At 49.6% G+C, this 27,628-nt stretch overlaps 1 protein-coding gene across 1 annotated transcript in view; it reads left to right on the top strand.

Annotated features, from left to right (window-relative positions):
* The window catches only part of DNAH2 (dynein axonemal heavy chain 2), a 2,538,822-nt gene that overhangs the window by 2,239,920 nt on the left and 271,274 nt on the right, over positions 1–27,628 (top strand). The window contains exon 73 of the mRNA XM_086946066.1: positions 23,090–23,234. Within this exon, the coding sequence (XP_086802192.1) occupies positions 23,090–23,234 (145 nt within the window). The remainder of the gene's footprint in view (positions 1–23,089; positions 23,235–27,628) is intronic.

Genomic DNA, 27,628 nt, shown 5'->3' with positions numbered 1-27,628 from the left:
TGTCTGCTTAAGTTGGACCTGGTTAGTCTGCTGACTTCTACCTGTTCCTTTTCTGCCTCATCCCCTGATACCAAATCATCATCCTCATCATCAGCATCATCTGCTTCCTGAAGAGGATGGTCCTGGGCATCAAAGGGACCCTGTAAGGAGGGCATGTTGCCATCTGAATTAGAAGGGTCTGGGTTACCAGCCCTCCTTGCATCATGAGTCTCTAAGAGACCAATCAGAAAGGCAGTTGTGGGGTTAGACCCCTGCTTAATCTTCCTAGAGGTACACACTTGTCGTAACTCATGGAAGCTAAGCGCAGTATATCTTGAAGGGATGACCTGTGGAGGGTCAACTGACACAAGGGGAACCTCAGTGTTTCCTCCTTTGTCCGACATACTGTTTCTAGTGTGGTGTAAGTGATGCACCTACCTACACTATGTGTTTACCTACTGATCCCTTGCTAAGAGTTGCAGCCAAGGTGTGCTAAGCCTTGAGGAGCTACAACAGCTGGTTCAGTAGAACTCAGAGTATTCTAAGCTTTAGTTATGTGTACCTAACAGTACTTATGTGATCTTTCAACAAGATATTCTTAGGATACGTGTGGTAAAACAACAGCAAGCTCAAATCCCAACCGCTGCTCACCAATGTGAGAAGGTGGCCTGATATGCAGTGCTCACTATTCTAGTGAACACTATGTATCAGTCCAGCAACCCTTATTGATGATTGGTTGTAAGTCAACCTTATAGACCAGCTATCCTAGTAGCGTGGATACGAGCAGTCTAAGGCTAAAGACTCGAGAGGGCGCGTTAAGCCAGCTGTTTACCACACATATACCCCTTGAATACCAAGTGAAAGGACACCACACAAGTGTTATGAAAATAAACAGTTATTTATTTAAAGATCACAACAGCCCTGTACTCTTTATGAGGACAGGGTACTAAGCACAAACCAAAACTCTTACAAAAATACTTAAGTTAGCACAGTATATACAAATGCCCGAGGGGCACGGAAAACCATATACTCTGAAAGTGGAATGCGAAATTCCTAGCAGGTAAGTACAGTACTAATAGCTTTTGGAATCGCTAGGACTTGACTAGGGAATCGTTAGATTATGTCTAGGAGGCCTAGGGGACTCGGGTGCAGTGTGTGCACTCTCACGCGAGATGCGGGACAAAAGTCTATGGTAGCTAGGAATTAGAAAGTTAGTGTTCTCGGGCGAACCCGACCTGGTAGGGAGAAAACGAAAGTAGATTCTGACCCTTGGATAGTGAGGCTATGCTGGGGCACCGAAATGCCGAAGTTACCTAGCCCAGGGGCTGCAGCTGCATAGGTCTGAAAAGACGTCGGGAATCCTCGTAGACGGACCAGGAGCCGGAAGAAAAGATGCTGGCCGGTGACCAGTGAAGAAAGTTCAGTCGGATCCAAGCCTGGATCTTGAAGATAGATGACACCTGAAAGCAGAGGGGACCAAGTTCGAGACTACTAGCCAGTAGTCAGTGGGCACCAGGAGGGCACCGGATGGTAGCCACCTCGACTAGGTGAGTGGGTGACGCTTGACTCGAAGATCTCACGGACCAGGAGGCGTTGTCGGCGACCAGGATGGAGGATCGAGCTGTCCCACGAAGATAGAAGCTGTCGGCGTCGCTGGACCCAGGATTGGGCAACAAAGCCTTGGCAAATTCAAGCCCACGCGGTGGACCTAAAATGGCGTCTGGAGTGGACCAGGAGGGTCCGGGGTGCCTCTCTTGAAGAAGGAAGCAAAGGCCAGCCTGGAGCAACCAGACCAGCAGTCGTGAAGTCGTTGGGCGTCGTTCAGAGGGCCACAAGCCAGCCGGCTAGTAGCCAAACAACGCGGTGCACAGCAAACAGCAGAAGGGCCCCACGCAGATCGTGGAGATGCAGGGGGGCTGATCTTGGGTGCTGGAGCTGCGCAGGGTCGGGGCTTCTCGGACCCCAAAGCACTCACCAGTGGAGGACACGGTGGGCTTGCAGTAAAGATGTCGTGCAGTCTTGGCGATCGTCGGTCCCTTGAGGTCTCGTCGCACTCACGGTTCTCAGCTGGGCTGTAGAGGTGAGTAGAGGTCAGAGGTGCCAGGGAAGCCGGGTCTCGTCGAGCTGGGTCGTCGGATTCGTGATGAAGGACTTGCAGCAGACCGCAGTGTTCTTTAGGATGGTGCCTGCGGATGCAGGGTGACTACTCCTTAGCCACAAGGGAGAATCTTGAAGAAGAAATCGTGAAGTCCTTTCGAAGAAAGTGGTATCTTGATTCCAAAGATGATCTAATTTTAACAGGGGGCCCGCTCCCATCTTTATACTAAAAAAGGGGGCTGACCCGGTGACTAGGTCCTGCCTATGGGTGGGACTAGGTGGGGGGTGGTTACACCCCTCAGCCATGCCGGACTTCCCCAGGCCAGGGGCTGGTGTGCCCCTGGAACTGGTTCAGACCGGCCTATGCGTAGTGAGCACCGGGGTGCCACTCAGCAGTCACCTTCCTGTAAAGCCCTGCCTACCCAGGATACACAAAACCATGTCTGGGACGGTGCTAGCACCGCCCCTGACAGGAAACCCTTTGTCCAGGCTCCCCTCGCTGGAAGGACTCCCAGCTGCAGGGGGTCAGACTCGTGTCTGTGGTGGCAGCATCCATTTTGTGGAGCTGAGGCTTCAGTTAACTTTAACCGGGGTTCACAGTTACATACATGTCGTGTCCCTCTAGAAGGGTGGAATGCTAACCCCGTCGCCAGAATTGGCGAGGGGTTAGTATTCCAATTCGTATGACACCTTACTCGACATGTTTTGATAAAGCAATACCAAAGATAGCATTTAACCGCGAGGATTATAATGCACTTAAGAGTATATGGTATGCGATATCATGGAACAGCTATTAGGACTTGATTCCGCAAGCTGCAGACAGGCTCAGCTCATGCCAGAGCACCATCTCACACGATTCCAAGCACTCTGCCTTCAGGATTGTCAAGGCCTGCCATAGGAGTGACTGATAGGAATCTGTGTGTCCATTTTAGGGTTAGGTATAGGTATACTACACCTACAGCAAAGGGTGATTACACGACTTTGCCCCAGCTGTCATGCAGCCAGTTGTGTCAAATTTAGGAGGCCAGCCAGGGGTGGCACAATACGTGCTGCAGCCCCTGGCAGCCCTGGGTACACCTATGCCCTGAGTTACAGGGTCTGATAAGGTGGCCCAGTACCAATTGGTAGATGCACCTAGGGTACATGAGGTAATTTAGAAAGAGAACAGCCAGGCTGTGGGTCTGATTGGCAGGCCCACAGCCAGAGAAAGTCGTAAACCAGTGAAACAAAAGCAAAAAAAATCTGGGTGATCATAGGATTGCAGACCCTACTCTCCTACAGACCAATCGAAAGGGTACCTCAATTACAAAGAGGAAGAGGTTTCTATTTGAGATTTTTCCTCATACGAAAGAAGTCAGGGGAATGGCGTCCTATCCTTGACCTGCGTGCCCTCAACAAATACCTCAAAAAATTGTCCTTCCGGATGTTAACACTTCAAGAAATCCTCCAGTTTCTCTCGGAAGGGGATCACATGGCAATCCTTGACCTTCAGGATGCTTATTTCCATGTGCCCATCCTTCCCAGGCACAGGAAATTCTTAAGGTTCAGAGTGGCTGGCAGGCACTTTCAATTCAAAGTTCTCCCTTTTGGACTCCGTTCAGCTCCTCGTGTTTTCACGAATATGTTGGCTCCAGTGGCAGCTCATCTGCGTTTAGAAGGAATTCAATTTTTCCCATACTTGGACGACTGCCTTATCAAGGCATATTCTCTAAAAACAGCAGAAGCGCATGTTCAAAGATGCCTGTCATTATTCCAGTCCCTGGGTCTCTCGGTCAATTACGAGAAATCCCATCTAACTCCGTCTCGGAGAAAGTCTTTCTTGGGGGCGACAAAAGAAAGGCAGATAAAAATTTACAAGATGGCTTCCCTACTACTGCAAAAAGAGTGTGTTTCTGTTCGAATGTTCAAATCTTTCCTAGGGATGATCTCCTCCTGTATCCCTCTGATACCCAATTGTCGTCTCAGAATGAGACCCTTGCAAGAGGAACTCAGTCTTCAATGGGTGCAGGTGTCAGGGTTGTTCGACGACATGATCAACATAACTCCTCGTATGAGAGACGCTTTTCAATGGTGGATGTAAAGGAACAATTTAAAAAGGGATGTACATTCCTGACGGAGGTGCCAGGGTTTACCATCACCACGAATGCTTCTCTGGAAGGATGGGGCGCACAAGTTCAAGGAATGACTGTCAACGGAAAATGGAGTGTGCAACAGAGAAAGTGGTACATAAATCTCCTGGAGCTGCGAGCCATTTTTCTAGCCCTGAAGTCTTTTCGGACAGTCATTGAGCGTTCCACGGTTCTAATTCGAACAGACAATACAACAAGTATGCATTATTTGAACAAACAAGGAGGAACAAGGTCAGCCCTACTATCTCAGCAGGCGCAAGAGATTTGGGATTGGGCCTTAGATCACAAGATCAATCTGTCAGCGGTTCATGTTCCAGGGATCTCCAACGTGTTAGCAGACTCCCTCAGCAGATCTGCAATATCCAATCATGAGTGGGAGATCCACCAACCAACTCTGGATCGGGTCTTTCGAGAGTTGGGGCACCCCGACCTGGTCTTGGTTGCAACAAATCAGAACCGCAAATGCCTACACTTTGCAAGCTGGATTCCCCACAAGAACTCATGCGGGGATGCGCTTTCGATGAACTCGTCTCAGATATATGAATACGCCTTTCCACCAATTCCGTTGGTTCCCAAGGTCATCCGGAAAATGAAGAGACAGCCATGTCGCCTAATTCTCATTGCACCCAGATGGCCTCGACAGTATTGGTTCACCAAGCTTCTCCTCCACTCAGAGTGCAATCCCATTCAGTTGCCACCAATACCGAATCTCTTGACAATACAAGGGGGTCAAGTTTGCCACCCGGATCCAGCCTCCTTGAAATTAGCAGCTTGGCTCCTCAACACATTGAGTTCACCCATTTAGACATCCGTGCGGATTGTCAGGAGGTTCTAGCCAATGCTAGAGCACCCGCCACAATTAAAACTTACAAGCTCAAATGGAAAAGGTTTTGTGCCTGGTGTCTCACGGCCAAGTTACATCCACTACGATCTAACCCAGAGCAGATCTTACCATTCTTTCTTCAATTGGCAAAATCTGGCTTGTCCCATGCCACACTGAATGTGTTTTTGGCAGCTATTTCCAGATTCCGTCAGGATGGCTCTAATTCTCTGTATTCTTCTAGAATAATTCAAACATTCTTCAAAGGTTTATTCCGGATGTTCCCTCCTTCCTGGTACTTGAATGTGGTGCTCTCCCGACTAATAAGGCCCCCCTTTGAACCAATTCATAAAGTGGATCTTAAATTCCTTTCCTGGAAGGTTTCTCTTCTCTCAGCACTGATTTTGGCACGTACAGTCAGTGACATTCAAGCATTCACCATCAATTCTCCGTTTTTACAGTTCACTGCAAATTCAGTGGTGCTCCGTACTAATCCAAACTACATGCCGAAAGTTCCATCCGACTTTCACCTTAACGAGCCAGTAATTTTAAAAACTTTCTATCCTAATCCGCAGACGGTAGCGGAGAAGGCCTTGCATTCCCTGGACATCAGGAGATGTCTCAAATTCTATCTTCAGCTAACTGCTACATTGCGTAAGACAGATCAGTTATTTGTAGCATCCAGAAGAGTTTGTCAAGGATACGCTGTATCTAAACAGACAATAGCCCGTTGGGTGTCCTCACCAATCAACCTATGTCATCAGCAAGCAGGAAGGCCATTGCAATCATTGCCAAGGGCACATTCTATGAGAGCGGTCTCCTCCTCGACAGCCCTTTTTTCTGGAGTGCCTCCATCATATATGCAGAGCGGCAACTTGGTCCAACAAGAATACCTTCACCAAGCACTACTGCTTGGATGCTACCAGCGATACAGATACTTCAGTGGTACGAACAGTGCTTCGCAATCTTTTTAAATAAGGTGTGCCTCTGTTTGTCCCTCCTCCTCTATGCTCTTCAGACGCTGATTTTACATGTAATTCTTGTTTGCATGACATATGTATGCTTTATAAAACAATAAGCGTCTATGAGCAAAATGATTGTACTGCTATCTACTCTGATTTAGGCATGTGAATCTATGAAAGACACCCCAATACTGGAGAAGAACAATAGTCACTTACCTGTAATCTGTGGTTCTCCAGTATTGGTGTCTTTCGTAGATTCACATGCACCCGTCCACCTCCCCTCAAAGGCTCCTCAGGCGATATTATTGGTTTCACTACTGTGCGAGAAAATCTGAGAGCCTGAACCTCTGGGGAGAACATTCTGGTGGGTGCTGACACCTGATTGGCTGCAGTTTGGTCTATACAAAATGACTAGGATGGTCATAGGTGTGGAAGTTTTTTGCACTGTAGCTTAGGGCTACTTTACTTCCTGGTTGGTTATTACCAAGGTTTTTGGTTTCCTATAGGCATATTATTGCTTTTTTATGTCCCGTGGGACTCCCACTCCGACAACGGTAAATGATTCAGGCATGTGAATCCATGAAAGACACCAATACTGGAGAACCACAGATTACAGGTGAGTAACTATTGTTCATCCTCTGTCTGCTCCCTTGTCTGAAGTTCTCTTGCTTGTTCTATCCCTAATTTGGCAAGGCTTTGCTTTGGGCACAGTCAAAGGATATCTGTCCACCATTTCCAGCTTTCTAAGGTTATCGGACCAACCTTCCCTGTTCAAGCCACCTTTTGTGATTAGATTCCTTAAAGATTTAGTGCACGTTTCCTCCGATGCCTTTCATTATGACCCAATGGGAATGAAATCTCGTTCCCGCTTTTCTCATGTGTTCAACTATGAGCAGATGGACAGTTGCTCTGTTCGGCACTCCTCATTATCTAAACCATCATCCTTGCAGCCATAACATATGCCAGGAGGGTTAGTAACCTACATGCTCTTTCAATTAACCCTCCTTACACTTCATTTTACGCAGACAAATTGGTTCCTAGAACCAGAGCATCCTTTTTGCCAAAGGTAGCAACACCTTTTAACGAAGGACAGAACATCACCCTTCCTACCTTTTTTCCAACCCTTCACCCTACTAAGGAAGAGGAGAAACTCCCCCTCTGGGATCCAAAAAGAGTGTTCTCTTTCTACATTGGTCTGTACTAAAGATATCTGGGTGGACGATCAACTCTATGTTAGATTTATGGAGGCCAAGAAAGGGAAGGCAATTCAGAAGAGAACCATCTGTCGATTGAGCTTCCTCTGCATTAAGATCTACTATGCAACGGCCAAGAAGCAGTCCCCTTGTGGGCTTAAGAGCTCATTCCACCATAGCTAAAGCTGCGACCACTGCGTTTGCTAAAAGGGTACCAGTCCGACACATTTGTTAGGATGCTACATGTGCATCACTTCAGACAGTCACTGCACACTGCTGCCTCGACAGTCAGGTCTGGCGAGATGGGCTTTTTGCCGGTCCGGCCCTCCAGGACTTCTCATTTAAGACAGACTGCAGACCCACCTCTGGGAAGAGATTACTTTGGTGTCTCTTCTAATGTAATTAATCTGTGGTAGAAGTCTCAATTCGATGAACAAGTTAATTCTCCACTGCTCCAACCAGGATTCAATTCTGTATCTTTCTGATTACAAATATAGAGCATAGAGCTCTGCAGTGCATCCCTAAATACAGTGATGTTATAGTTAGCTTATAGAATAAAAAAATTGAAATTCACTGGACAAAACGAAGGTTACAGGGACATCATCTTAAATTACATCACTGATGACATCACCCACACAACAAGTCACATACCCATTTATAGACCCATTCAATGATTCACACAGCTACTCACTCACCCTTACAGCTACTAACACACCCACTCAATTACCCATGCAACCACTCTCTCACCCATACAGTCGCTCATACAGCCACTCACACATCCACACAACCACTTACCCATTCAGACATCCATACAACCACATGCGCACTCACTAATTTTCCCATACATACACTCACAGATATTTGCTCTCCATTACAGCCACTCCCACACTACTCACTTACTTATACACACACACTCAGCTACTCACTCACCCACCCATACAGCTACTTACACACCCAGACACTCACCTATACAGTCACTCACACAACCAGCTACTTACCCATACAGCCACTCACACACCCACTCACACATCTATACAGCCACTCACACATCCACTGACTTACCAGTTTCAGTTTTTCAAATAGCTTTATTCGATTTTAGCAAAGGAAAATCATAAAAGCACAATTAATACAACATGTTAAAAGGAGTTCAAAACTCAAACATAAAACTTGAACTTTGGAAGCAGAAGTAAAAGTATAAGAATGTACAAATTTATGGCTGTCTGGGATCAGAGGTCAGTCAATCAGTTCATAGACGCTCTGCATCTTACTGCAAATTTCAGAAAGCTAGCAGCTGCAGTAACTGTAAGTTCGTCTTCGAGCATATATAGCTTAAGTAAGGCTGGCCTACACTGTCTTAGGCCCCACAGTTTCAAAATTGAAAGAAGATATTTCTTTCTGCCCCAGTCATAAAATTTGCAGAATAAAAGGACGTGAATGTTGGATTGCTTGGAAACATTGTCACAAGGACAGGCCACCAAGGTAGTAGACCAGTCATTTGTGGTAGGAAATGTTAGAAGGCGATAAATACAATCCTTCCTCATCGCTGTTAACAGCATTCTCGCATAAGTTGAAAGAGACAAGGAAAGATAAAAAGAAATTCCGGCTTCATTAAGTAGGAGATTGTGGTAGGCAATCGAGATTTTGTTACCTTCGAGATATGAGCGCCTGTCAACGAGTAGACCCAAACAGCGAGCTTTGAGATCCTTTTTTGAAATGGTTTGACACATAGTCGGGTTGACATATAAATTGGCCAAGTCCATAGATGTTAAGAATTTCTGAACATAAGCAAGCCAGGGTATTTTTCTTGCATTGGATAAGGCCATACAGTCCTTAATTACTTCTTGGCTGAGCACCGTTTTCTCCGAGGACCATACTTTGTGCCATAACAGAATTGGCGCAACTTTAATTATGTCCGAAATATATGCCCGGGCGAGCTCATTGTGACAGACTGTGGTAGAAATAGAACGGGGAACAGCCAGCAAGTATCTTAGAAATGCATTCTCGCTGGTTTGTATCTCTCCACAGTCCGCCAGACCCCAGATGCCAGCTCCATATGTTGCAGTGGAGATACATTTGGCTGCAAATATTTCCAACAAAATCCTGACCGGTTTCCCACCTAGTTTTGTGGCGAATTTCTTTAAGGCACCAATTTGCCTAATAAAAGCCAGGTTTCAAGTGTGGACAGCGTTTTTCCATGAACCTGTACTGCTAAAAAGTATGCCCAGATAGGTGAAAGTTTTCGTGAGGCTGATCTTGGAAGTATCAATAAATGTATTGCAGGAGATGTTCTTTTTTTTACTACAACACATTGTAAATGTTTTGCTTACATTAATCCTAAGACCTCTCACACCCATAAATGCTGAAAAGGCTGACAATGCTTTTTGAAGCCCTAGTTGGGTCCTGGACATGATGACAGCGTCGTCCGCATATAAAAGAATTGGAACTGCGAGGCCATTTATTTTAGGATAGTCAACATCTAGTTTGGCCAGGCAATCGGCGACGCTGTTAATATACAGGTTAAAAAGAAAGGGGGCGAGGATGCAGCCCTGCCTGACCCCCTTTTTAATAGGAAACTTGCTCGTACAGGTTCCATTTTGCCATAGCGAACCTTAGCCCCGGCTCCTCTGTATAGTTCTTTTATGAAGGCAAGTATGTTGGAATCAACTCCCATGTCAGTAAGGGTAGACCAGAGTATATTATGGTTCAGGCAGTCAAAAGCAGAGCTTAAGTCCACGAAAGTCATAAATATATTGCACCTTTTTGCCACCACATATTTATCGATGATCAGAGCTAAGTTTAGACATTGTTCCACTGTCCCGAGACCAGAAACAAACCCATATTGGAATTTAGACAAAATGTTATTTTCCTGAGCCCAAGGTTGCAATTGGTTCAACAGGACTCTCCCAGCTACCTTCATCATGGAGTCCAATAAGGAAATAGGTCTATAACATTTTGGGTCCATTCTTTCGCCTTTTTTGAATATGGGTATTATAATCGCTTCTTGCCAAGTTGCGGGGAATCCTTTGTGGGCATAGGAATTAAGAACATTTGTTACAATTGGTGCCCACAATTGGATGTTATCTTTAAATAGGTCTATTGGGATTCCGTCCGGGCGCTTTGGCATTAGAGCTTTCAAGAATGGCCAATTCCACTTCTGAGTAATTAAAATAAATGGAGAGCAGAAACGGCTCTGAGTGGTTGCTTTGCGGCTCGTTACTCTCCGTTGGTGGAATTTCGAGGTTAAGTAGTTCAATCTGGTCATCTAATTTATATAATTCGGTAAAGTGATTTATCCAAACTTCTTCAGTGATTGCAATTTCTATGAGGTCTGTTGACCTATCACTGAAAAAGGGGGCATTGACCTCCCTCCAAAAGGCCGCATTGTCTCTTAATGAACTTGCTTTTAGCAGAGCTTCCCAGGCGGCCGTTTTCAGTTCCTTTTTCCTATTTTTTATTGCCTGTTTATTGGCAGCACGGGCAGATCTTATTTCCATCAGGTTTTTTGGATTTTTATTAAGAGTGGCCTTCAGGATGTTATGAGTGTTTGAGCACTCATGGTCGAACCAGCCATTACTCCTGGACACGTTGCTTTTGTTGCAGTTTCTAGTCAGATTTCTTCTGATTTGTAGGGCGATTTGGTCAAAAGCAAGGGTGATTTCTTCTGGGTTGGGAGGGTGTTCTAAACAAGACCGGAAAAGGTCGGGGGCAGATTTAATCAGGTTCTCAAGAAATTTCAATGTGTCAATTTTTGCCCATTTTATAATGTACCTGTTTCTTGATGAGAGAGATATAGAGTGTGAGTAAAGATTTTCTATATCACTCCCAAGCTTGTTGCCACTAGAGGGGGAGTATATTTTGGCACTGATGGGGTAATGATCACTCAGAACCAACTCTTCTCTACTAGTTTCTCGGGCATCGCCTTGATGACTATTGGACAGGAGAATAAAGTCAATTGTCGTAAGCGATCCCCTTCCATGGAATGTGGGTTGAAAGTCAGTCGGGGGCATTGTTAGGTCATTAAAAAAGCCCAGATCCCATTCGTGTAGTAAAGTGTTCAGTTGGGATCCCATGATTGAATGTTCGAAATGGGTGGTATGTTCACCATTTGGGGCTCTTAAATCACAAACCCTGGTACCGCTGTGTGGGCATAGGTGACAATTAAAATCTCCTAGTATGACTAAACGCCTATCTGAACAAGACCCTCCCATACCCTTCTTTATGAGTTTGGATAGAAACTCTGTGAATTTTGCTTGGTCATCTCTCTGTGCGCTATTATATAGATTTATAAAGAGAGAACCAACAACCTCCTTCCCAGACATTTCCAGCTTTCTAAGGTTATCGGACCAACCTTCCCTGTTCAAGCCACCTTTTGTGATTAGATTCCTTAAAGATTTACTGCACGTTTCCTCCGATGCCTTTCATTATGACCCAATGGGAATTAAATCTCGTTCCCGCTTTTCTCATGTGTTCAACTATGAGCAGATGGACAGTTGCTCTGTTCGGCACTCCTCATTATCTAAACCATCATCCTTGCAGCCATAACATATGCCAGGAGGGTTAGTAACCTACAGGCTCTTTCAATTAACCCTCCTTACACTTCATTTTACGCAGACAAATTGGTTCCTAGAACCAGAACATCCTTTTTGCCAAAGGTAGCAACACCTTTTAACGAAGGACAGAACATCACCCTTCCTACCTTTTTTCCAACCCTTCACCCTACTAAGGAAGAGGAGAAACTCCCCCTCTGGGATCCAAAAAGAGTGTTCTCTTTCTACATTGATCTGTACTAAAGATATCTGGGTGGACGATCAACTCTATGTTAGATTTATGGAGGCCAAGAAAGGGAAGGCAATTCAGAAGAGAACCATCTGTCGATTGAGCTTCCTCTGCATTAAGATCTACTATGCAACGGCCAAGAAGCAGTCCCCTTGTGGGCTTAAGAGCTCATTCCACCATAGCTAAAGCTGCGACCACTGCGTTTGCTAAAAGGGTACCAGTCCGGCACATTTGTTAGGATGCTACATGTGCATCACTTCAGACAGTCACTGCACACTACTGCCTCGACTGTCAGGTCTGGCGAGATGGGCTTTTTGCCGGTCCGGCCCTCCAGGACTTCTCATTTAAGACAGACTGCAGACCCACCTCTGGGAAGAGATTACTTTGGTGTCTCTTCTAATGTAATTAATCTGTGGTAGAAGTCTCAATTCGATGAACAAGTTAATTCTCCACTGCTCCAACCAGGATTCAATTCTGTATCTTTCTGATTACAAATATAGAGCATAGAGCTCTGCAGTGCATCCCTAAATACAGTGATGTTATAGTTAGCTTATAGAATAAAAAAAATAGAAATTCACTGGACAAAACGAAGGTTACAGGGACATCATCTTAAATTACATCACTGATGACATCACCCACACAACAAGTCACATACCCATTTATAGACCCATTCAATGATTCACACAGCTACTCACTCACCCTTACAGCTACTAACACACCCACTCAATTACCCATGCAACCACTCTCTCACCCATACAGTCGCTCATACAGCCACTCACACATCCACACAACCACTTACCCATTCAGACATCCATACAACCACATGCGCACTCACTCATTTTCCCATACATACACTCACAGATATTTGCTCTCCATTACAGCCACTCCCACACTACTCACTTACTTATACACACACACTCAGCTACTCACTCACCCACCCATACAGCTACTTACACACCCAGACACTCACCTATACAGTCACTCACACATCCACTGACTTACCAATATAGCCATTAACACATCCTCTCACCTATATAGCCACTCACAGACCCACTCCGCCACTGACTCACCCATATAGCCACTCACACCCCAATACAGCCACTCACACCCCCCATACAGCCACTCACACCCCCCATACAGCCACTGAGACATCCACAAATACATGGATACACACGGGCACACAGCCACTTACATAGCATGTGTTAAAAAAAATCGACATTAGTAGTACACAAAGTATACTAACTTAACTGTTGTGATGCCTTAGTATGTATGTTTAATATTCAGAAACTTTTAGAAAAGACTCCCAAACACTGGTTGATGACATAGTGATGTCATTTGAGATGTCACCTACCATGTCATGAGTGATATAATATGTGAGGTCCTAAGCAGTGCAGTGTGGGCCATAGGTTATAGTTAGCTTAAGTAACTATAACTGCTGAATTTCTATGGTTTTGTACTCTTGAAATCTGAGCCTAACTATAAAGTCCCTGCAATCTTTGTTTTGTTCAGTGAGTTTCTAAGGTTTTTTTAATGTTATTTCCTATCTAAAACGTCCATTTAACCCATGTCAGTACATTTTTACAGAGATTATAAGATCCTGGGTCCAGGGAGGAAAGAGGGTGCATTTGGATTTGATGAGGATTCCTATGGAAGCAAACTAGGATTACAAGTAACAAGTGTTTCCTTCTCTTCCAGAGGATCCTCTTCAGTAGTCATAAGCACTGAATTGAAATAGCACACTCATTCCAAAAGATTCCTTGAAGAGGCTTGGCTCACTTAGGCATCTGCTCTTGAGTTCCAAGCCAAACAATAATGTTGTGCTTATGACTTGGATGAATGAAATGAAAGTAGCATTTGTAAAGCACATGGTCACCCGTAGGCATCCCAGAGCTAACGGCAGCCAACTTGACTCTTAGGCGGACTTCAAGGAAAAAGGTAGGTTTTTACTTTCTTTCGAAAGATCATATAGTCAGCCTCTAAACGTATGTGAAGAGGGAGAAGGTTCCATAGCTATGCCACATTATACGAGAATAGTCAGCCACCGCTTCGGACTCTTCTAATTTTCGGGACTATGAGCAGTCGCTTATTTTCAGATCTCATAGTTCTATTTGGGTGCTGGAGCTGGATGAGAGAACGCCTCAAAGAAGAACCTTTACCAGAAAGTGCTTTATGAGCGATGCATAAGGCCTTAAACTGAACTCGTTCTTTAACAGGGAGCCAGTGAAGGGCGGAGAGATCAGGTTTGGCCGACATAACGCCTGGGAATGTTCAACAACAGGCTGGCTGCGCAGTTCTGCACAGTCTGCAAACTTCTGATCTTGGGAGGTGGAACTCCAAGGTATAGGGCATTGGAGTAATCCAGCTGCAACAGAATTAGTGCTTGAACCAGCAGCCTATTAGCACCAAAAGGTAATAGAGGGATGATCTTTCTGATCAGCCTCAACATTCCATAGCAGCTAGCCGCAACCTTTCGAGCTTGTTCTTTAAGGTCTAGGTTTCAATCCAACCACACACCCAGGCTCATAATGTGATCTATGAGGTTGGGGGGCTGGACCCAGACAACTGGGCCTGAGGTGATCTATATTAAGGGGGGCTGAGTTGCCCAGTAGCATAAGCTCAGTCTTGGCTCCATTGAGCTTTAAACATGATTCACCCATCCATTTAGAGACAGCTCAAAGACATGAGGCTAGGCGAGATGAGGAGCTGTCTTGCTGGTTGATGGAAACCACCAGCTGGGTGTCGTCTGCATAAGTGACTATTTGTACCCCAAATGGCAATACAATTTCGGCCAAAGGGCCCAAATAAATATTGAATAGGGTGGGGCCTAGGGAGGATCCCTGAGGTACCCCATAGTTTAAGGGTATCAGCTTTGCCATTGTATCATCTTCCAAGACTGCGAAAGATCTGCCTTCAAGGAAGGACCATAGCCATTTTAATACAGTTCCTGTCACTCCCACATTCCTAAGACGTTAAATCAGTAGTTGTTGGTTCACAGTGTCGAAGGCGGCGCTGAGATCTAAGAGAATAAGGGCAGCGCAGCCTCCACCTTCAAGTATTCTTCTAGATTCCTCCATTACACTGAGGAGAGCAGTTTTGTACTCTGCTGTGCTCTAAATCCTGTCTGAGTAGGATGGAGACAGTTATTGTTTTCCAAGAAAGAGGAGACAATGGTGTTCACATACCTCTCAGCTATTTTGCATACTCCAGTTAACAGGGATATGGGGCAATAATTCCCCAACTCCTCCGGATCCAAGTTGGGTATCTTTAGGAGAGCTTTAACCATTGCTTGCTTCCATGCAGGGGGTACAATTCCTGTCTGCAGAGACACATTAATTAAATGCAGTATCACTGGGGATATCAAATTTGTGACCTGTTTGAAAATGGGGGCAGGGACAGGATCTAAAGGGGAGCCAGATTTTAAATGGCCGAGGATCCCCTGGAAGGATGTCATATTCAGAGAGTGAATTCTTCCAGTGAACATGGTTGGATTGTAGTTGTGGTAGCAGACGAAAGAAGCATTTGAGGGACCTTAGCCCGAGGAAAAGACCCATAGATCAATTGTATTTTATTTGAGAAAAATTCTGCTAATTGGTTGCATCGGAGTTGAATATCCTCCGAAGTATTAGGGGGGGTGTATGGGGTAGCAAGATATTTTGCAATGCGAAAAATTTCACAGGGGAGTTTGCAGCAGATGTAATTCTATCTTGATTATAAAGAGTTTGGGTTTCCTTTATTTTGGCTTTATAGAGTTTTATTGCTGCTCTATATTCAGTTGTTTTGGAGAACAGGTAATCCTTTCTCCAGCTCCTTCCTAATCTCTTACAAGATTGTTTGAGCTCCCGGATTTTAGGGGATTACCAGGCATTTTTTATTAATTTCAACTTTTATATAAATACATTTTTAGGAAGGACAGAGTTGAGAGATGACTCAAGCCAATTGTTAAGATTATCATTTGCCGTAACAGGATCCGGGTCCAATAGGGGCATACTATCTTCAAGGGTAGTCACCCAGAATTTTTGAGAAATTTGGACCAGGACCAGGTAAGTTTCTTAGTCTTTACCGCTTGCGTAGTGATATCCTGTAAGACCCAGTAGAAAGGGATAAGCAGATGATCGGTCCAAAGTTTTGGAATGGGGTCCCTAACTAGGAGATTCTGGATATTAGAAAATATAGGGTCCAAAAAATGGCTTTTGGAGTGGGTGAAGCCATTCACTTTTTGGTTCAGTTGGAACGTCCCCAGTCCGTCAACCAAGTCTAAAGTGGATGAGGGTTGTGTCACATAAAAATGTAAGTTAAAATCTCCAAATAGTGTGAAATTGGAGAGGGGGGCGGCCAAGTTAGCAACAATGTCTGGGAGCTCCTGACCGAAAAGGCCTAGGGGGCCAGGTGGACGATCAACTCAAATCCCTGAAAATGGTGCTTACAGGGGAAACATTGATTGTAAAAAACATGCGTTCACATTCAGGTAGGAGATCATGAGTGATGCGACAATCTGAAAGAGACACGTTAGTGATAGATTCCTTACCTTAGAATATCCCCAGGCGTCAGACTGGATCCGGAAAATTTTGCGTAGCAGTACCCTTGCGCGTCGGTAGGCGTCGTCTGCGGCTCCGCGTCCGTCGTCGGCGTCGTGGGCGCCGTGATGACGTCGTCGGAGTATATAGACGCCGCCTCCGCGTGCTGATGTCAGCTCTTCTTTTTTCCGCGCCAGCCAGCGCAGATCTGGAAAAAGCAGTTCCCTGGTCATTTTTTGACTAACTTTTTGGATCTTTTTGATCTCTTTCGAAGTCTTCACGACTCCGACGGTGCCGTTAGTGGTGCCCGGCTTCAAGCACTGCGGCGGTTGCGAGCGACTCATGTCGGTTACGGATCCGCACCGACTGTGCCTGACGTGTTTGGGCGTCGACCATGACGACGAGGCCTGCTCCGACTGTCGGGCCCTCTCGAGGAAGGCCAGGCGGGAGCGGTCCCGCAGGCGACTCGAGATCCGCCAGTCGGCTCCGCGACGAGTGAGGTCCCGGTCCCGGTCCCACGGGAGGTCGAGGGACAGGTCGCGGGGGCGGAGCCGTCACAGCTCCGGGAGTCGGCGCCACTCCTCCGGGTCCAAGTCGTCAGGTAAGAAGCATAAGAAGTCGAAGAGGCGTCATCGCTCTTCCGACTCCCCCCGACTCTCGCGCGATGCGGCCGGGGGTTCGGGTGACACCGCCCACGCGGCTCCTCAGGAGTCGCGGGCGCCGCGTTCGGCTCCATACCCCCCGGTCCCTGGGCTGAACGCGACGCCGGGGGAGATAGAGCGCTTCCTCATGGCCATGAGGTCCCTTTCTTCCCCGACGGGTTCCGCGGCGCCTTCGGGCCCAGTGAACCCGTCTGGGGGCCCTAGTGGGTCGGGTTCAACCCCGACGCCGTCGGGTGCTTCGGCCTCGACGCCGCCGACGTCTTCGACGCCGGCGCCGCAGGGCTCTGCGATCCCGACGCCGCCGCTGCCCTCGGGCTCGGCGCCGCAGGGTTCGGCGGTCCCGGCGTCGTCGGTGCCTTCGGGTCCGATGCCGCAGGGCGCCGTTCGGCCCTCGTCGGGCGATGGAGCGTCCCCGGTGGACCTTACGACCCCCCCGGGGTCGGTCCGTGTGGTGTCCCCACCGGCGTCGGTCCCGGCCGACGCCGTCCCCAATTCCTCCTCTGTATGGGTTCCGGCGTCGGGACGGGGCCTGTCGGCGCCGATCTCGACGCCGGTCGGGGATTTCCATCCCTATGACCCATCCTCATTCACTTACGACCCTGAGTCTCAGGAGATGGGGGAAGTGGAGGATTGGGAGGGGTCTGAGGACCCTCTGACAAGGGAATGTCAGTCTAACATGGACTGGACAGGAGACCTTGGGGAGGCCAGTGGCCTGGACACCTCTCCAGACACTGGATTCGTCTCTCCTCCTTCCGTGGCTTCGGAGGAGGGCGCTACATATAGTGTGGTGTTGATGAGGGCTGCTAAGGCCTTGGGCCTTGAGCTCCCCGTCGCGGCCGTGAGGACTAATCTCCTCACTGAGGTCCTTAAGCCGCAGTCATGCTCCATGGAGCCAATGCTGCCGTTTAATGAGGCCTTGTCGGACGTTCTGTTGGGCACTTGGTCCAGGCCCGCTACAGGTTCGCCTGTAGATAGGAACGTGGCCAGACGCCACCGCCCGGCTCCGGGCGACCCATGTTTCCTGTCCACCCACCCCACCCCCGAGAGTCTGGTCATCCAGGCCTCTAACACCCAGACCGCCTTCCCGTCAGCACCCCCTGATCGGGAATCCAAGAGGTACGAGGCCTTTGGCAAAAAGGTCTTCTCGTCCCTTAGCTGTGGACTGCGGTCTTCCAACACCGCATGCCTCTTGGGCCGTTACACCCATTCTATATGGGAAACGGTGGCGGAATTGCTGCCAGAGTGCTCGTTGGAGGTACGGGCCAAACTCGGCCAAGCCCTTGTGGAGGGTCGGGACGCAGCGAAATATTCGATCAGGTGCGGACTGGACACCACTGACTCGCTGGGCAGAGCGATGGCTACGACGGTGGCGATTCGACGCCACGCCTGGCTTAGGTCCGCCAACTTCTCGGCTGATGTCCAGAATACTCTCATGGACATGCCGTTCGATGGCCGTCGCCTCTTTGGCGACAAGGCAGACCACGCGCTCGAGCGCTTTAAGGACTCCAGGGCTACGGCCAAGTCCTTGGGCCTCTCGGCCCCGCGCCAGCAAGTGGCTGCTTTTCGCTCCTTTCGTGGCCACGGAAGGGGCGTCCCCACACGTGCCGCCAGCCACTCGCCGCAAACTGTCGTCCAGCGCGGCGGCGGCCGTGGAAACCGCCGTGGAGGCGGTAGGGGAGGCAAGCGGAGCCAGTCCACACCTGCCCCCGCAGCATCCGCCTCTAAACCCTCCTAGTCCGTGCTTTTCGGCCCAGGTGACGCCAGTGGGAGGCAGGGTTCGCCATCACCACTCTCACTGGCGCACAGTCACTTCGGACAGGTGGGTGCTGCAGATCGTCCGAAGGGGCTACTCCCTCCCCTTCGAGACGACCCCTCCAGCCATGCCACCGCAACACCACCGCGTGTCGGGGGATCACTTAAGGCTCCTGCGGGAGGAAGTTTCGGCCCTCTTGGCCAAGGGGGCCATCGAGCGCGTTCCTGGGCCAGAAGTAGGACGTGGTTGCTACTCCCACTACTTTCTGGTACCCAAGAAGGGCAAAGGGGGCCTACGCCCTATCTTGGACCTGAGGAACGTCAACGGCTTCCTCCGGAAGGAGCAGTTCAAAATGCTGACACTGGCTCAGGTCTTGGCTGCCCTAGACCCAGGAGACTGGATGGTAGCGTTGGACTTGCAGGATGCGTATTTCCACATCCCCGTCCTGCCGGCCCACCGGCGTTACCTGCGGTTCACGGTAGGCCTCGAGCACTTTCAGTTTACCGTGCTCCCCTTCGGCCTTACCAGCGCCCCACGGGTGTTCACGAAGGTGATGGCGGTGGTCGCAGCTCACCTGCGCAGGTTAGGGGTTTCAGTCTTCCCCTACCTAGACGACTGGTTGTTGAAGGCGGGCTCGCCCCAGGCAGTCGTCAACCACCTCCAGACTACGGCGGATCTCCTGCACAGGCTGGGATTTTCCATCAATGTGCCGAAGTCGCACCTGTGCCCCTCTCAGAAGCTCCTTTTCATCGGAGCGGTTCTCGACTCGGCGCAGTTTCGGGTTTACCCGCCCGAACAGCGAGTCCGGGATATACAGGCCCTGATCCCGGTCTTCGGGCCGTTATCCCGGGTTTCGGTCAGGTTGACGCTGAGGCTTCTGGGACTGATGGCCTCCTGCATCCTTCTGGTGCATCACGCACGGTGGCGGATGCGGGCTCTGCAGTGGGACCTGAAGTTTCAGTGGGCCCAGCACCGGGGCAACCTTTCCGACCACGTCCTGATCTCGGAGGGCACTGCGAGACAGCTGCAGTGGTGGCTCACGGACCGCGATTGGGTCAACGGCAGATCCCTCTCCCTTCCCCAACCGGAGCACGTAGTTGTGACGGACGCGTCCCTCCAGGGCTGGGGTGGCCACTTGGGAGAGGCGGAGATCAGAGGACTCTGGTCTCCGGCGGAGTCCCGGCTCCATATCAATCTGTTGGAGCTGCGGGCGATTCGTCTGGCACTGAAAGCATTCCTCCCGTCTGTCCGAGGGAGTGCAGTGCAGGTGTTCACGGACAACACCACCGCCATGTGGTACTGCAACAAACAGGGCGGTGTGGGGTCGTGGACCCTCTGCCAGGAGGCTCTGCGCCTCTGGCAATGGCTGGAACATCAGGGCGTGACTCTGGTGGTTCAACACCTGGCAGGTTCTCTGAACGCCAGGGCGGACGAACTCAGCCGTCGGTGCTCGATGGATCACGAATGGCGTCTGCACTCGGACGTGGCGCAAGGCCTCTTTCTGCGTTGGGGAGAGCCTTGGTTAGATCTATTCGCCACCGAAGAGAACGCGCAATGTCATCAGTTCTGCGCGTTGGAATTTCCAAGGCGGCACTCGCTCGGAGACGCTTTTCGTCGCGAGTGGAGCTGCGGTCTGTTGTACGCCTTTCCGCCTATACCTCTTCTGCCCAGAGTGCTGAAGAAGATCAAGCGCGACCGGGCACAAGTCATCCTGGTGGCTCCGGACTGGGCACGAAGGTACTGGTATCCCGAGCTACTCAGTATGTCAGTCGATCCCCCGGTTCGTCTGCCTCTTCAGGAGGACCTTCTGTCGCAGCAGCAGGGGACGGTCCTCCACCCGAACCTGTCCAGTCTCCACCTCCATGCATGGAGATTGAGCGGCGGCAGTTGAGGCCATTTGACTTGCCTCCTGAAGTTTGCAACATCATTCTGGCAGCCAGGCGTCCCTCCACAAAAACGGTATACGCCTGCAGGTGGAACAGATTTGTGGCATGGTGCACAGCAAAGGCTGTGGATCCTCTCAATGCCCCTCTCTCTGAGATTCTTCTCTTCCTTCTTTCTCTCGCCCAGCAGGGCTCTGCTCTGGGCACTGTCAAGGGCTATCTTTCGGCTCTTTCAGCCTTTCTGAGGCTGCCTGACCAACCCTCTTTGTTCAAGTCCCCTATCGTGAATCGATTCCTGAAGGGCATCACTCATACTTTTCCTCCTGTTTCCTTCGTGATGCCTCAGTGGGACTTGAACCTGGTTCTGACATTTCTGATGTGCGCTCCCTTTGAGCCTCTTCACAACTGTCCACTTCGCCTTCTTTCTTTAAAGACTGCCTTCCTGGTAGCCATCACCTCTGCCAGGAGAGTGAGTGAGCTCCAGGCTCTCTCTTGTAAGCCTCCTTTCCTTTCAGTCCATCCGGACAAGGTTGTTTTGAGGACTAGGCCCTCCTTCTTGCCTAAGGTGGTCACGGCCTTCCACATGGGGCAGTCCATCACATTGCCCACCTTCTTTCCGCCTCCGCACCCCTCGAGAGAGGAGGAGAGGCTCCACCGTCTGGACCCAAAACGTGCGCTCTCATTCTATCTGGATCGCACACGCCAGTTCCGGGTGGATGATCAACTCTTTGTTGGGTACGCGGGCGCTAAGAAAGGGAAAGCGGTGCACAAGAGGACCATTTCTAGATGGATTATCATGTGCATCCAGGCGTGTTACTCCTTGGCAAAGAAGGAACCACCTGTTGGGCTGCGGGCTCATTCCACTCGAGCCACGGCCACTACAACTGCCTTGGGCCGAGGTGTGCCCCTGCAGGACATTTGCCAGGCTGCTACGTGGGCTTCGTTGCACACGTTTGCGAGGCACTACTGCCTGGACAGTCAAGTCCGGAGAGATGGCTACTTCGGCCGTTCCGTTCTCCAGGACTTTCTGGTGTGAATATTGGTTCGCAGACCCACCACCACGGGGATGGTATTGCTGGGGTATCTATTCTAAGGTAAGGAATCTATCACTAACGTGTCTCTTTCAGATGCACAAGTTACTACTTGTGTAACGATATATCTGTAAGAGACATTAGTTAGTGATATATTCCTTACCGACCCACCCATCCTCCCCGTTCTGCGAACCGATATCTAGGGTTAAGGTCATCCCCTTTCAGGGCCCTAGTTTCTTGGCACCAGTGTCGGTTTTTGTCATGGCTCTGCGCTTCTGGCGCGGAAAAGCTGTGGCTAAGAACTGACGTCAGCACGCGGAGGCGGCGTCTATATACTCCGACGACGTCATCACGGCGCCCACGACGCCGACGACGGACGCGGAGCCGCAGACGACGCCTACCGACGCGCAAGGGTACTGCTACGCAAAATTTTCCGGATCCAGTCTGACGCCTGGGGATATTCTAAGGTAAGGAATCTATCACTAACTAATGTCTCTTACAGATATATCGTTACACAAGTAGTAACTTGTGCTTTAAAGTCAATTTTATAAATGATTGCAATCCCCCCTCCACGTCCCGACCTCCGGTCCAACCTCTGAATACCATAACTAGGTGGGAGCGCCTAAACAATGTAGGGGTCAGCATCCTTGTTCAACCAAGTCTCAGTTAAAAATAACACATCCGGTTTTTCTGTTTCAAAAAAGAGGTGAATTTCCAAAGCGTGCTTCGGGAGAGAGCCACAGTTGAGCAGAAGCATATTAATACCCTTCTTTGCAAGAAGGAAATGGAGGAACTTCACGGGCAGGGATGTATTTAAAAGAACATCCAGAACATTGAATAGTAAGGCTATTTGGAAGCATAGAGTGAGCACACTTGCCTCTAGGCGTCGTCCTGTAATGTTTGAGCATTTCGGCCTTATAGACATTCTTGCCGGTAATTAATTTGACTGGGGTTATGGCCCTTGGCCCCTTCCGGCCGCGGACGTGCGCAGACGGGTTTGCCTTAGGCTTGCCTGCTGCGCGCTCGCGTTATCGGCTCCTTATGAGGCCGAGCCAAGGCCAGGATTCACCAGGAAGAAAACTAGGATAACAGGGTTCGAAATTTCTTCTCCGCCACCAGTCTTGCTCCTGAGAATGGGTGACAATGAAAAATACCCAGGAGGTGTGAAGAATCCACGAAAACCATTGTTGGTTTTACTGAAGTAACTTCAATTTGATAGAAACATTGTTTTGTCAGTGGTAACACCCACATTTTCTGAAAGCGGACAGACATTCTTTTCTGTATTTACAGGTTATTAAATGAGGCAACTGGATCACTCCTGGATGATGTGGTGCTTGTGAACACCCTGCAGACCTCCAAGGTCACAGCAAATGAAGTCGTGGAGCAGCTGCAAACCAGCGAGCAGACCGAGATCAAGATTGACACTGCAAGAGAGGTAAGCTACTCAATAGTATTATTCAATGGAAGATGTAGGGTGTGGTGGCTTAGTGGACTAATGCGTCCGCTGTAGAGGCCTGTGTTAGATCTCATAGTCACAGGTTCAAATCCCGCCAGGTCCACTCAGCCTTTCATCCTTCTGAGGTTGATAAAATGAGTTCTGTTGAATTGGGTGACAATAAACATCTGTTATTCAGCACCAAGATGCCCACGGGTGAACGTGCGCTTTCCAAATACACATGTATGGTATATCCGCTTAGGGGACTGTCATGAGAGAGTGCCTGAGGGCCTTTACAATAATATGCTATGACATCTTTATTGAAGGTATGGGCTCACTCATATAGTGATGTTAGGATGGACACTGATCAAGAGATCTTTTATCTATATCTAAGACCGTAAACTCATATATAGCATAGCATCCAAGATAAACACCATTTGAGTTAGTTTGTGGTTTACAACTGCCTTTCAGTGTCAAGAGGGCCACAGTAAACAGCTGAGTAACACATGATCATTATACTTGTACCCAGAGGACCATTTATTCCACTGCCAGACTCTGCAATGATTTATTCTCTTAAGAGTTAAGAGCTAATAGATGGCACCCATTTTCCTTCACCATCGCATGGAACTGAATTCTTCATTGTGGATGAGCTAATGACCCTATTTTGTGTTCGTGTTCTACATAAGCTATCTTAGTAGTAGCAAGGTGATCTGAAAGAGACTGTTAGTTATAGACTCCTTACCTTAGAATTACCCCCAGGTGTCAGACCGGATCCGGTAAATTTATTCTCAGCAGTACCCCTGCGCATCGGTAGGTGGCCTCGGTCGACTCCGCGTCCATCGTTGGTGTCATGGTCGCCGGAATGACGTTGCGTTGTCCACTGAGATGCTGTCCCTGTCGGCTGACGTCAGATCTTTCTTTTTCCACGTCCGCCTTGCGTAGATCCGGAAAGAGCTACCCCTTTAGTCATTTTTTGACTATATCCTTTCTTGACTTTTGTCAAATTCTTTATTGAGTCTTCCTACTCCTGGTATACGAGGGATGTCCCATCGAAGGACCGGGTTTAAGTGAGGACTGTAGCCGCCTAATGTCAGTTACAGATCCCCACCTCGTGTGCCTTTGATGCTTGGAGCGCGACCACAACCTGAAGTTGTGCTCCGGCTGCCAAGCCATGAATCTGAACTCTTTACAGGACTGGTCCCAAAAGTTGTTGGAGGCCCGACAGTCGGCTCTGCATCGCTCGAGGTCCCGGTTGAGAGGAAGGTCTCGGGATCGGTCACGGAGCCATCACCATTATTCATCTTCCAAGTCTTCGAGGTCTTCGGGTAAGTCGAAGCACAAGAAGAAGGCGATTAAGCTGCTCCGCTCTTCACCTTCTCCCCATCCGTCGGACGATGCGGGCCCCGGAACGTTGCCGCTCTCCTGCTATGTCTTCGGAGCTACTCCAAGGACGGCTCCGAGCTTCCCTCCTTTTCCCGGTGCTGGCATGTCCCCTGCCGACCTTTGAGCTTTTTACGAAGCGCTTCACAGCATCTTTGGGCATCCCTACTCTGCTGGTGCCTTCGGGCCCCGCGGACTCCGCTGGGGGCCCTGGGATTTTAATGCCGGCCCCTGAGGATCCAGGACTGGATCCGGCTCGGCACTGGTCGACCTCACAGTATCTTCCCCAGCGCCGATCATGCCCCCGACCGGTACTGACCACGTCACCCCCGACTTAGACCCATCGCCGGACCGATTTCGTAACCGGCGTCGGGAAGCTTGTTGGTGCCACTGTTCATCTCTGGTGTTCCTTTAAGGCCTGAGTGGCGACCAGAGGAGGGTGAGGAGGACTGGAAGGGGTCTGTGGACCCTTTAGCTGCCCAACTTGATGAGCCAGATTGGCGAGAGGACCTGGGTGAGACCAGTGGTCTGGATACCTCTCCAGACCTTGGCTTGCTTTCCCCAGCTACCTTGGCTATGGAGGAAGGAGCATCAAAATCAGTGGTGTTGCTTTGGGCCTAGAGCTTTCTACAGTGGAAGTCAGGACTACCCTCCTGACAGAGGTGCTTCAGCCGGCTTCTGAACTCTTTCTGCCTTTCAATGAAGCCCTCACGGATGTCCTTCTGGCACTTGGTCTAAGCTCAGCACAGGGGCTCCTGTGGACAGGATGAGTGCCAGACGCTACCACCTCTGGCGACCCACTTTTTCTCTCCCAACACCCGACCCCCGAGAACTGGGTGGACCAAGCCACATCTTCTAAGGGCGCATTCCCTACTGCTCCCCCAGATAGGGACTCCAAGAAGTTGGGCCATCTTGGGAAGAAGATGTATTCTTCCACCAGCTTAGCACTGTGGTCTGTGAATGCTGCATGCCTCTTGGGCTTTTCTACCCATACAGTATGGGAAACGGTTGCGCAGGTGTTGCCACAGTGCCCGGGGGAGGCCCGGCCGTTCTCACCTGCGCAGTGGCAGAGGGTAGAGACGCTGCCCAATTCACAATCACATGTGGGCTGGATACAGACGAATCACTGGGCAGAACTGTTTCCACGTCGGTAGCCCTGAGGCGCTACGCCTAGTTGAGGGCATCTAGTTTTTCTGGGGATGTCCAATCCACCTTACTGGACATGCCCTTTGATGGCCTTCGCCTTTTCAGTGATAAGGCAGACTCGGCGCTCAAGCAATTTAAGGATTCTAGGGCTAGGGCTAGATCCGTGGGCTTCGCGGCAACCTCTCACCCCACGCAGTCTGCTTTTCGCCCCTTTCGTGGCTACTGAAGGGGTGCCCTACCGTGTTCAGTCCAGTCTAGCCACCAGTTCACACTAGCTGCCAAGCCTGTGCATGGCCGCGACGTCGGACCCAGCGACCTTGCGAATCTGGGGGCTAGCGGGTGGGCCAGTCCACCCATAACTGCCCTTCAGCGGCCTCCGAACCCTCCTAGTCTGACCTTTCAGGGCCACCAGAGGCCAGTGGGCGGCAGGATTCACCATCACCTTGCCCACTGGCACACCATCTCTTCGGACAGGTGGATTTTGCAGATAGTCTGAAGGGGCTACTCACTCTCCTTCGAGAGTACCCCTCTCTCCATGCCACCATCCTTCCATCGCATGTCAGAAGATCACTTGGCCCTTCTCCACCAGAAAGTTGCAGCTCTCTTGGCTAAGGGAACTATCGAAAGGGTCCCTGTGCCAGAAGTAGGTCGTGGTTGCTACTTTCTGGTACCCAGGAAGGACAAAGGCCTGCATTCTATCTTAGTCCTCAGGACCCTCAACCCCTTCCCCAGGAAGGAGAAGTTCAAGATGCTCACGGTGGCTCAGGTCCTGTATGCCTCGACCCCGGAGACTGGATTGTAGCGTTGGACTTGCAGGATTCATGTTTCCATATCCCTGTCCTGCCAACCCACAGGCTTTAACTAAGGTTCACGGTAGGCCATGAGTTTTTTAAATTTACCCTGCTCCCCTTTGGCCTTACCAGCGCCCATCGGGTGTTCATGAAAGCAGCTCATTTATGCCGATCAGGGTTCAAGTCCTCCCCTATCTCGACGACTGGCTGTTGAAGGCTAGTTTGCCCCAGGCTGTCGTCTCTCATCTCTAGACTACGGCGGACCTCCTGCATTTGCTGGGGTTCACTATCAACATGCCAAAGTCACACCTGACTCAATCTCAGAAGCTCCTTTTCGTCGGAGCAGTTCTGGATACGGCGCAGTTTCATGATTATCCTCCTGACCAGCGAGTCCAGGATATTCTGGCTATGATACCGATGTTTCAGCCTCTATCCCGGATTTCGGTGAGATTGATCCTGAGGCTGCTGGGCCTCATGGCCTCCTGCATCCTGCTGGTGGATCATGCCAAGTGGTCTATTTGGGCTCTTCAGTGGGACCTGATGTTCCAGTGGGCACAGCATCTGGGCAATCTTTCCAACGTCGTCCAGATCTCGGAGGTGACTGCACATCAATTGCTATGGTGGTTAACGAACCAAGAGTAGGTCCGCAGCAGATCCCTCTGACTTCTCCAACCAGAGCTGACAGTGGTGACCAATACATCACTCCTGGAATGGGGCGGCCACCTGGGAGAGACGGAGATCAGAGGTCTCTGGTCTCTGGCAAAGTCTGACCTCCACATCAACCTTTTGGAGCTCCAGGCGAATCATCTGGTACTGAAGGCATTCCTTCCCACTATCAAAGGAAGAGTGGTGCAGGTGTTCACAGACAACACCACCGCCATGTGGTACTGCAACAAACAGGGCGGCTGGGGTCGGGGACCCTCTGTCAAGAGGCTCTTCGCCTTTGGACATGGCTGGAACACCAGGACATATCCCTGGTGGTTCAACACCTGGCAGGTTCTCTGAACACCAGGGCGGACGAACTCAGCCATCGGTGCATGATGGATCACAAATGCCGTCTTCACTCGGAGGTGGTGC

Source organism: Lissotriton vulgaris, chromosome 12 (assembly GCF_964263255.1).
Source record: "Lissotriton vulgaris chromosome 12, aLisVul1.2, whole genome shotgun sequence".
Lineage (NCBI taxonomy): Eukaryota > Metazoa > Chordata > Amphibia > Caudata > Salamandridae > Lissotriton > Lissotriton vulgaris.
This window is presented reverse-complemented; position numbering and strand designations above follow the sequence as displayed.